Raw genomic sequence first — 10,606 nt, forward strand, 5'->3', positions numbered from 1 at the left:
CCCCCCATCCGACAGATCCCGCCCCACCACCTCCCACCGCCGGCTCGTGAGACGACCAGAGAACGAGATGACCAAGGGCAAACCCCAATCCTCCAGTGCGTCCGCTTTCCCTGCCTCCCAGCCTCGCTGGTGCCCTGATCGGCCCCTCTGACCGCTCTCTCGCTTCCGGGACTCTGTGCTCCGCCCTCCCCCGCGCTCCCCCCCCCCCCTCCTCCCTGATCACCACCCGAAAGATCTTGAGGCCTTCTCCCAGGCTGTGTCCAACATCCTGGGCACGAAGACGCGCTCAGTCTCTGCGGTACGCGTTCAGCCGCATATATGGGGCTATACATACATATGACTGCACCAAGACGCTGTCCCCGCCCCCCCCCCCCTTCCATTGTCTGACCTGTTTGTGAAACCCCCAGACCCCTGTCCTTTCGCAGTCTCGCCAGCTGGACAAGGCCATCGAGAAGGAGCGCGCCGAGCGTCGGGCCCTTCTGAAGAAGCGTGCCGAGCGTCGGGCCGAGCGTCGTCGTGGCCATGTCCCGCCCCCTCGCTATGGCAGCGCCTCCAGCCGGTCTGCGGCTCTGGCCACCCAGTGGGACATCCCCTATGAGCGTCAGCTCCGTCGCGTGGCCACCAAGGGCGGTGCGTGGCCCTTGTGGCGCCTTTTCCGGGGCTTTGCCTTCTCTCCTGGTGGACATGCCTGTGAGACCCTCCGCTGACTCGGTCCTCCTTCTTCCCTTCCCCTTGCAACCATGGATGCACTCATTTGTTGTTGGGGGCGGCTTGCTTTTTTCGCCCCCTTGCTCCTTCAGCGGTCCATCTTTTCAATGCCATCTCCAAGCACAAGGCCCAGGTCGAGGAGACCGTCGAGTCCGTCAAGACCTCCACCGAGAAGGAGAAGGGTACGTCGGCTTCTTGGGCGGTGGTCGGCTTTCACGGTGCTCCCAGGGCTTGCCATTGCCTTTCTCCCCCGCCTCCTCTCTTCGCCCGGCGCAGGAGAACCAAGCCTCACCCACCCTTTGCTCTTCCATTGCGCTGTCCCTCCCCCTCGCCTCGTCGCCCGCCGGGTCCACAGTCACCAAGCTGTCGAAGGACTCCTTCCTGGATTTGCTGAAGAATGTGGCCAAGGACAAGCCGGCTCCGGGCTCCCTTTCCAATGCTGCCAAGGCCCAGCTCGAGCTTCCCAAGGCCGGCTCCCTGTCCTTGCCTTCGCTCTGTGCGTGATGCCATCCTCTCCTGCTGCCTCTTGTGTTTCCCCGCACACGCATGTATGCGTGAGCCTCCCTTTCTGAACAGCAACTCTGACCATCCCGAGATTGTGCCCTTTCTTAGAAACCTCCCACGCACATTGTCGCCTCGTCCCTCCCTCTCTCCCTCTCTCTCTCTCTTCACCCCCGCCTCCGGCTGTAAAAGGCTCTCCCTTTATGTTGGCTCTCTCACTCCACAGGGGGGGGGATTCGGCCATGCACACGCTTGTGTGCGCTTGTGTATTGGTGCACGCGTGTGTACTTCGCACACGTGTGTGTGCCCATTGTATCTTTAGTTTCATCCTGGCCGTTGCCCGCGGCTTCCAGACAAAAATAGACAACACCCTTTCATTCGGAGTCGGAGCTCAGGTCATCCGAATCGTCGGAGTCCGAGTCGTCGTCATCCGAGTCGTCATCGGAGCCATCATCCGATGGGCTGGCCTGCCCGGAGCCGGGAGCGGCAGTTCGGCGTGCGCCGGGCCGGGCATTCCGCGCGACGCCACTCGGCGGCGATGAAGTGCTAAGCTCACTGGCCACTACACGAAGACGGGCGAGCGTCACCCCCCGATCGGGAATCGCGCACAAGTGCCAGCACATGGACACACGCACGCGCACGCACGCACGCACGCGCGCACAGACGTACACGCGCAATCGGGCAATTTGGTCAGACGGATGGGGGGAAAGCGCGAGGATCGACATGGATGGGAGAAGGTGGCGCACCCTTGACATGACTGTAAAAGGAGGAGGTGGACCCGATGGACCGGGGGACTGTCCGGGCAGGAGCCCGGCGGCCGGACATACGGCCCGAGTCGGATCCGCTCCCCCCGCTGCTGCCGAACTCCGCCGGGGTCAGGCAACCGGGCGTGGTGGGGGTTGTGGTGCCGCTGGATCCGGGCCCGCCGGCTCCACCAGCCCCGACCCCACCAACCGGTCCCCGAGCACCACCACCACCACCACCACCACCGACCGACTGGGCCCACGGAGAAGCCGTCAAGGTCGGCCGAGGGGGCGCAGCCACAGGCGCCACTGACCCTTGGACACTGGCAGACAGCGCGGGAGTCTGAGACTGCGGGCGGTGCTGCGCTTCGGACGGCGCATGAGGAGCCGAGCCGCTGGCACTACCGACAGCGATGGAGAGTGGACCGGGATTGGGGCCGGCATTCGGGCCGGAGTTCAGACTGGCGCCGGCCGGGCTGGCACGGACGGGGCTCATCCCTCGGCCAGCGGGCGATCGGGCGGATGACGGCGATGGCGACGGCGAGGAGGAGAGCCAGTCATCGGAGTCCGGGGAGAACCCCACCGCCGGGGCCGCCGGCGAGGTGGGCTCCGCCTCTGCCCGAGTGGAGGCAACGGCGGGCGAGGCGACCGGCCGCATCGGGGGCGTGGTGGAGGAGGCAACATGCGGGGACGTTTGTGAGAAGCGCGAGCGCTTCTCCGCCGGAGGTCTCCCCCGGTCGCTGGCTGGCGGGCGCTTGCCATCGATCACGCTTGGGGATGAGGTCGGAGCCGGGGCCGGGGCGTGGCCAGCTTGCGAGCGGCCGGCTTCCTCGTCATCGTCATCGGTGCACGAGGAAAAGGCACCGGCTCCCGGGCCGGCATCATCATCGTCACTGGAGAAGGCCCCAGCCGCCGAGGAGGAGCGCCGGCCTTGGGAAGCTTGCTGAGAAGACAGCGAGGCTTGAGTCGAACGCCGGGACGCCGGCTGCTTGGCCAGACCCTGGGCAGGCAAGCTGCTGAAGGGCCCCTGCCGGGAGGACGTCATTCGGAAGCGGGAGCCAATGCGCTCCAGCACCAGGGACTACGAATGGACAGGGGGAGGGGGGGGGCACATGAACAGCGGACGCGGTCAGTAAGTCACGCGAAAGGCCGAGTGCAAGACAGAGCCCCGGACCCGGAGCCTACCTGGGTCTTTTCGTCGTAGACGAAGAGGCACTCGTAGCGCGGCCCACCGCCGCCGTGCGGGTCATCCGGGGCCGGGGGGCATTGGGGGCCATCAAAGAGGTGGTTTTTTTGATGAGCCTGCTGTCCCCGAGGGCATCATGAGGGGGGAAGCAGTGTGAGGGCACGGAGCAGGGGAAGGAAAAGGAGGAAAAACAGCCTTGCAAAGACACCGCGGACGCACCTCATCCGGGGCAGTGCCGCGAAGGGTCGACGGAAACTGCAGGTGCCAGTCGGAGCTGTCACCGGTGGCGGGACGCAGCCGGCCAGCTTGGGTTGCATCCACGGTTTGCGGGATCTGATTGACTGGGGAGGGGGGGGGGGGGGAGGTACGGGATTAGGAGGGGAGAAGGGAGCGGGGTGCGGATTACTCGCGAGGGGGAAGGAGAAATGAGGAGACGCACACTCGAACAGGTGCAATGTCGGACTATCGACGCTGCTGTAAGATTCGATGCTCGTGAGGGACTTCGTGTCGCCGGTTAGCTGGCCGTCCAGGAGGGACCGGCCAACTGACAGCTGGAAGGAGGAGAAGGTGTGGTTGCCCCGGGAGGCCATCCTTCCAACAGCGAGGAACGGAGAAGCGATACTGGCGGTGGCGTGGAGGAGGACCAAAGGGAGGGGGGGGGGGGGGGGGGGGGGGGGGGGGGGACGGCCAAGAGGGGAGGAAGAAGGGGCATCCTCGTGCAGGCGCCCCGGGCTGGGGGCAAATCAATCCCGCCGGCCGAGGGCGCTGGAGCCGGAGTCTTGCATCTCCCCCCCCCCCCCCCGGGGAAAGGGCGTGCCAGGCCAATCCAGGAGCCGGACCAGGCCATGAGGCTCCCTCTCTCTCTCTCTCGCTCTCTCCCTCCGCCTCGCTCTCCGCGTCGCTCTCCGCCTCGCTCTCTCGGTCGGTCCTTCACGTTTGCCCAAGAGACAAAGGGGATCGGCCGCCGGTGTGGAGCGAAAGTGATGAAGGTGTCAGGGCGGATCGCCGGCCCCGAGCGGATGCCAACGCTTGGCCGATCGTCTGTTCTGTCCGAGGCGCGTCTTTTCGTACATGTTCATTCTCCTGTGCACCTTTTGGGAGGTTGTCTTGGCGCATTGTCCCCCCCCCCCCCTTGCACACACATCCACAGGCCCTCCACATCGATGGGGAAAGGAGGTGTGCGTCCTCAAACACACCAGCAAGCTTAGCCGTCGCCACCATTTGCCCAAAGAAGGGAGCACCAACAGCCGGAATTACGGTGCAGCGTGTGTATAGTTGTTTATTGGATGTGCAAAAGGACCCATGAAGAGAGAGAGAGAGAGAGAGAGAGAGAGAGAGCGAAGGAAAAGAAGAAGGGAGAGACCCTCCTGACGGGCGTCCCCCTGTCCCAGCACCCGGCGTCCAGCCACCGAGCAAAGGACCGAGGGCGGGAGGCGGGCACATGAACGGCCCCTAGACCTCATCCTCATCGAGGAGCATGTTGGGGATGGACTTGACAATCGGGAAGACACGGCCAGACTCCGGGCAGGTGAGAGACCCCTCGACAACGTCGAGCTAATTTTTCGAAGCCCGAGATCAAGGGGGCGAGGCGAGGAAAGCGCATCATCAAGTGTCAATTGCCAAGGGGGAAATCCGTGCGAGAGGACAGGGGCCGGGCCTGAACAGGGCCCCCGACAAGGGGGGAAAAAAAAAACACCGAACACCGCGACGCACATAGAAGAGGATACGGTAAATGGTCTTGCGCTCCTGCTCGGTGAGGGAAGCCAGATCGGGGTTCGAGCTGGAAGCCACGGTGGCCGCATCGACGCCCATCGAGGGGCTCACGGCGACCTTCGGGGGGGGAAGGCCCTCAGCGTGGCCAAGCTGCGGGTGGTGCACACGCCACCAGGGGGTGAGGGAGGGCGAGGGGGAGGTCTCGCACGTCAATGGGAAGGGGCGGGAAAAAAACAGGGGGGGCCGGCGGCTCGAGAGGGAGAGAGAGAGAGAGAGAGAGAGGAAGGAAGAGAAAACCAGGGTAACGGGAGGAAAACAACGAGGGAAGTCCCACGCACAGCAGAGGCAGCCTGGTGCAGGACCGAGTAGACGACCTTGGGCCAGATGTTGGCCATGACATCGTCATTGTACTCCGGCAGGCCGTACTCGCCATCACTGGCGTCCGAGTCCTCGGCCATCTGCTCGGCGATGGCCTTCTCGGCCACTTCGTCAAGGAAGCGCACCTCGGTGGCGGCAAGCCCGAGCGGGTAGCCGTTCTTGACGCCACGCACGTGGGAGCACATCAGGTTGTGGGCGAGCAGACGCATGGTGGAGGGAGAAAGGGGAGGAGCACGGCAAGAGGGCAAACCGGGGGAGGGGAACACAGAAGCGGGGGAGGAAAGGGGGAGAGAGAGAGAGAGAGAGAGAGAGAGAGAGATACGAGGAGGGAGTTCTACTGTGGCCGGAGTCAGACGTGCCCTTCTTCGGGATCTCACTGAAAAAAGGCGCGGCGATCTTGCCATGCTGGCTGGGGGTGGGCTCTGGCCGCGGGGCAGACGACCCGCGAATGAGCCCCCCGTCTGCGGAAACGGCCCCAGCCAGAGAGCGGCGAGGCCGGCGGCCGCGTGCCCGCCCGCCCCCCTCATCCCCCTCCCGCAGGAAGGCAGAACACCCGCGACAAGGCCTCAGGGATCGACCATGCTTCCATCGTGCCCGGGGAACATGTGATGTGCTTCTGGTATATCAGAATAGCCGGCCAAGAAGATTCGGATCGACCGGAGAAGCCCCTGGCACGCCAGCCGGCGGGCGTGTGTGTGTGTGTGTGTGTGTGTGTGTGTGTGTGTCGCCCCCTGCCGGTTTTTGTCCCCCCGCCCCGCTGGAGGAGGGGGAAAGGAAAGGCCCAAGCGGGTCATGACATGGTGTGTATTGTGTTGTAGGCCGAAAAAAAAGGGGAAACAGGAAGGGAGAGAGAGAACGAGGAAGGGGGGGGGGAGGGGGAAGCCCAGGACTCCTGAACGCGGAGGGAGAGCACGCGCTGACACGGGGCCAGCGCAAAGGCAGTCGGCGCACGGGAAAAACGGGCGATACATCTAGACGTCCCAGTCATCCACCTCGGCCGGCATGGGCATGGGAGGGATGGCAGGCACACGGGGAGGAGAGACGGAGACCGGGGTCAGGACCGGAGGGGCATCTCCCTCGCCGGCCGGCCGGCTGGCCACCGAAAGGCCAATGGTGGGGACCGTGACCGGGGCCAGGCTCTCGTCGGACCAGGCATTCGAGACGCCGGCGCGTCCGGCCTCCCGGGCGGTGATGGTCGGGGCGCCGGCCGCAGAAGCGCCGCCACTGGCATCGCCACCGGCAGCAGGAGCAGCAACGGCCCCAGCAGTGTCACTGGTGGCCATGGCCCCCGCGGCAGGACCGCTGGCCGAGGAGGGGGGAGTGCCGTCGGTCGCCGGCGCCGGGTGATCATCATCACCCCAAGCCGATGATGACGGGCCGCCAGCCAGCGAGGAAGACAGCAGGGAGAAGGCATTCGGCACGACCGGCAACAGGGAAGCAGCGGCCGGAGCCGGGGCCGGGATCAGCCGCGGAGGCCCGGCCAGGGCCCCGGAAGAGGAGCTCCCCCCCGGGACCATGCGCCGCACCGTGACAAAGGGCGTCTCCAGGGTCATGTTCGGCAGGAGCCAGGCAGCCTCGAGCTTCAACTGCCGGAGGAAGGTCCGGATGTCGATGGTCGAGGTGAAGGCCTGGGCCAGCTCGGCCCCCAGCTGGGCATCGGTCTCGGCCGAAGCCAGGAAGGCCTTGCTGTCGGTAAGTGAGGCGTCCAGCTCCGGGGGCCCGGCGGTGGCGCGCTGCTGGTGGCTGTGGTACAGGTGCTCGAAGGAACTGCATAGGCTGACCAGGGCCTCCTTCAGGGCATGCAACACCCGCAGATACTCCTCCGGGGTTTCGGTAAAGCCACTACCCACCCCCAGGACCAGGACACTGCACTGGTCCGGCAGCAGGGCCAACGACCCATCCGCCTGGGGGATCATGTCGAAGGAGGGACTGCAAGACCGGGCAAAGAGAGCCAATGCCCCCGACACGCGGACCAGCTCCGGCCCGGACAGATGCAGGCAATTGATCCGATTGTCGGTGGCCGCCTCGAAGCGCCGGCTCTCCGCCTGGCCGCCGGCCGCGGCGGCAACCGCGGCGCCAGCCCCATCAGCGGCGTCCACCTGCCCGGCACCAGGGACATCGGCCACCAGCAGCACCCGGCAGAAGGGCACCACAGTGCCAATCCCGCTGGCGCCCGTGTGAGACAGGCGAGAGCGAGCCGTTTGCGCCGGGCCGGATGCCGCCCGGGCGGCGGCCGACTGGTGCTGGTGCGAGGCGGCCTGCGCGGCGGCCAGGCTATCCGGCGCGGCCGGGTCAAACTGGAAGTCCTCCTCCTCCTCGCCCCGGCCGGCGGGCTGGGTCAGGAGGTCCTGCTGGTCCAGCGGCGTCAGGCCCAGGGCGGCGGCCCAATCGCCGCTCAGGAAGAAGGAAGACAGGCGCGTCGGTGGCGCCTGGAGAACGGCCCCGGACACCACACGCGTGACCACGACATACCGGTGCGGCGGCCGGCCCACCGACCGGGCCGACAGGAAACGCGCCGGCTGGAAGGCCTCGATCAGGATGTAGCACAGGTGCCGGAGGTTCTTCGGCAGGGGGGGCAAATTGAGGGTCTGCTCGTAGGGGCTGGAGGCGAAGGCCAACAGCGAGTCCTCCAAGCCGCGCAGGATGCGTGACACCACCGGCGACCGGAGGACAAACCGGAACAGCCGGACCCCCTCGGCCAGGGCCAGGTGCCAGTGCGCGTGGCGCTCCAGCAGCCCGGCCAGCCGCTCGGACTGGGCTTGGATGTCGGTGGTCGAACGGACCGGGCCGATGGCGCCGGCCGCGGCCGAGGCCGCCATGGCGCCAGCCGTGGCCACCGTGCCCGCGGGGCTGGCGCCCGCCGCATTGCCCATGCGCCAGGACATGGCACCCGAACAGTGGGCATCGCAGCGAGGCGGCTCGGCCGGGGGGGTCCTGCTCCCACGGCAGCGCAAGGACACCACCCGCAAGCCACAGGGGCAGGCCGCCCGTGTGGCCGTCGAGCAGGGCCCGGCCTCCTCGCAATCGGCCTGGGTCCCGGCATGGCAGGGAAGCTGGCACGCGTGGCCGCACCCCCGGCGCCGGCCACACGGATGCTGGCAGGGAGTCAGGCGCCCGGCCGCCGCGGGGTCGGCAACCAGCGCCTGGAAGCGCAGGAGGTCCGGATCGCCCGTCGCCTGAGCGCTGGTGCCCGTGGTGCTAGCACCGGCGCCGGTGATCGAACGGGGAACCCCGCCACTGGTGGTGGCGGCGGCGGCGGCGGCGGCGGCGGCGGCGGCGGCGGCGGCGGCGCCAGAGGAAGTCATGGGACCCGCAGCGTCGGGCGACCCGGCATCCTCATGGTCGGCATTGCCGTCGCCGGCTTCGCCACCAGCGAGGGGAGCCATCTCGGGGGAAGGAGACCCGAAACGACCGGCCCCGGCAGAGGCCCGGGAAGCGCTGACGGCCAGCTGGTGCTGTAGGCGCTCCAGCATGCGAACCACCTGTCGATCCAGGGTGTCCAGACCTTGGCATGGGCCAAGATGGCAGGGACGCCCGCAGGGATGCCCGCAAGCTAGTGCCCGGCCGCACAGCTGCCCGCAGCTGACGCGCAACGAAGCAGGCGGCTGGGGAAGGAGGATGGCCCGACTCAGCTGCATGTATGACCGGTCGACCGGGGCATCCTGGGCAGCATCAGCAGCCGCGGAGGCGGCCGTGGCCGTGGCGGACGCACGCTCAGACTCCGAGGCCTTGCTACTGGCGGCCGGCGCAGCACGATTGCGGCCCCACACGGATTCGACCGTCGGCCGAGCCGGCGTGGCCAGGGCCTGGGACAGCGACCCCGGCGAGCCGAGCGTCGTGACAGCCGCCGCGGTGGCGGCCGTCGCCAGCGCAGGGTCATCCTCCAGCAGGGTGAGCCGCGGGCCGTCCGCACCATCGGCGGCCAGGGTCACCTCGCGAGCCAGGAGGGCCGCCGCCACGCGGGCCACCTGCGCCTGCCAGCAGGGCAGCGTCACCGCCTGGTGCCGGGGACAGGGACAGTGCATGGTCACGCGCGACAAGCAGGGGGGACAGCTGGCCGCCGGGGGATAGGGGGTACTGTGGGACACGCGGTCGCCACGGCGCAGGGTGGCCGACGACACGGACAGGGTGGCCTGCTGGCTTGCCAGGGCCAGTAGCTGGGCAAATGCGCCGGCAAGGGCCTCCGGGCCCTGGGAAAGGGCGCCAGGCGCCTCGAGGGCGGCCAGCTGCTCGGCCAGGCTCGGCACCCCGCTCAGGATCCGATGGCACAGATGCTCCACCGGGTGCGGGCAGGCTCGCGATGCCGAGCAGATTTGACTGCAGGCGTGCAGGCGGACGCCACACCGGAGCGGCGGCCGGAGGATGGTACTGCCACACTCGCAGGCAAGTGGCGTGTGGATGAAGTCCGTGCATGGGGGACAGACGCCACGGTGGCAAAGCTCCGAACAGTGATGATGGCCACACTTGAGCAGGCGCCCGCACACCTCCATGCAGGTGTGTGACGCCGTGGCCAGGCCAGTCTGGGCGGCGATGGCATCGGCCGCGGCGAGGGACGTGGTCCCGCGGGAGGGGCAGCATGCCTGGCGGCACACATGCCGGCCACAGGACAACTGCCGACCGCAAACCAGCTGACAGGTGGCCGCCGCGGCCGGGGCTTCCAGCGAGAAGGCCTCGGGATTGTGGCCTGCCAGGAGGGCACGATCGGTCGATGACAGGGCCGACAGCAGGGGATCCGCGCGAAGTTGCGTACAGGGGAGGTCCGTTTGGCTGTTGCCGCAACGACAAACAATGCGAATCGGCCGGGTGCATTGAGAGGGCCGGCGATCGTCGCCCGGCGGCAACAGCAGAAGCCCGAGAGCCACGGTGGAAATCTCCTCGCCAGGGGCCTCGGCCATGCTGCTGCCGGCATCATGGCTGTGGTGCTCGCCGATGGCGCGAGCCAGACTCAGGGCCAGGGCCTCATCGGAGGCCGGGCAGGGGCCCACGTGGCAGGGCTGCTGGCAGGTGTGGTGAGTGGCCCCATCGGCCGAAGCACCGGACTTGCCGGTCGCGCCTCGCAAGGCGGCCGTGCTGGGCAGCCGCATCGAATGCAGGGGTCGACCACAGATATTGGAGCAGGTGGGCACCGGGTCGCTGCAAGTCAGTCGCTCCGCCTTGCCGTCGGTTCCCTGCCACAGAGCCAGGTCCATCTTGCCACAGGGGCAGGACAGGACCGTGCCCGGCTGCAGGTGGCACGGTGCACAGGGACCAGGGTGGCAAGGGCGCGTGCAGCGATGGGTGTTACATCCAAGAAGCCTATGTGTGCGTTGGGGGAGATGAAGTCAGCAAGCGAAGACCATATGACTGAGAGGGAGGGGGAGAGGGGGGAGAGGGGGGG

General features: G+C 67.5%; 4 protein-coding genes across 4 annotated transcripts in view; 1 reads left to right on the forward strand and 3 right to left on the reverse strand.

Annotated features, from left to right (window-relative positions):
- Positions 1-67: 67 nt before the first annotated feature.
- On the forward strand, positions 68-1,212 carry H696_00195 (hypothetical protein; the record flags this gene model as incomplete). Its single annotated transcript, XM_009494037.1, has 5 exons — positions 68-95; positions 234-298; positions 426-630; positions 801-890; positions 1,064-1,212. 5 exons carry the CDS (start codon positions 68-70, stop codon positions 1,210-1,212), a joined length of 537 nt encoding a protein of 178 aa, XP_009492312.1.
- Positions 1,213-1,361: 149 nt separating this feature from the next.
- On the reverse strand, positions 1,362-3,796 carry H696_00196 (hypothetical protein). Its single transcript, XM_009494038.1, has 5 exons — positions 3,578-3,796; positions 3,358-3,479; positions 3,138-3,254; positions 1,956-3,033; positions 1,362-1,771 (listed from the first exon to the last, which is right to left on the reverse strand). The coding sequence occupies exons 1-5, from the start codon at positions 3,726-3,728 to the stop codon at positions 1,584-1,586; spliced, it is 1,656 nt and encodes a 551-aa protein (XP_009492313.1). The 5' UTR covers positions 3,729-3,796; the 3' UTR covers positions 1,362-1,583.
- Positions 3,797-4,455: 659 nt separating this feature from the next.
- On the reverse strand, positions 4,456-5,508 carry H696_00197 (hypothetical protein). Its single transcript, XM_009494039.1, has 3 exons — positions 5,190-5,508; positions 4,852-5,001; positions 4,456-4,692 (listed from the first exon to the last, which is right to left on the reverse strand). Exons 1-3 carry the CDS (start codon positions 5,436-5,438, stop codon positions 4,591-4,593), a joined length of 501 nt encoding a protein of 166 aa, XP_009492314.1. The 5' UTR covers positions 5,439-5,508; the 3' UTR covers positions 4,456-4,590.
- Positions 5,509-6,200: 692 nt separating this feature from the next.
- H696_00198 (hypothetical protein) overlaps positions 6,201-10,606 on the reverse strand; it is a gene marked incomplete at its 3' end in the record, with an annotated part of 6,394 nt that continues 1,988 nt past the window's right edge. Inside the window, exon 3 of the mRNA XM_009494040.1 lies at positions 6,201-10,524. Coding sequence (XP_009492315.1) covers positions 6,201-10,524 — 4,324 coding nt within the window. The remainder of the gene's footprint in view (positions 10,525-10,606) is intronic.

Source organism: Fonticula alba (assembly GCF_000388065.1).
Source record: "Fonticula alba strain ATCC 38817 unplaced genomic scaffold supercont2.1, whole genome shotgun sequence".
In the NCBI taxonomy this organism is placed as follows: Eukaryota; order Rotosphaerida; family Fonticulaceae; genus Fonticula; species Fonticula alba.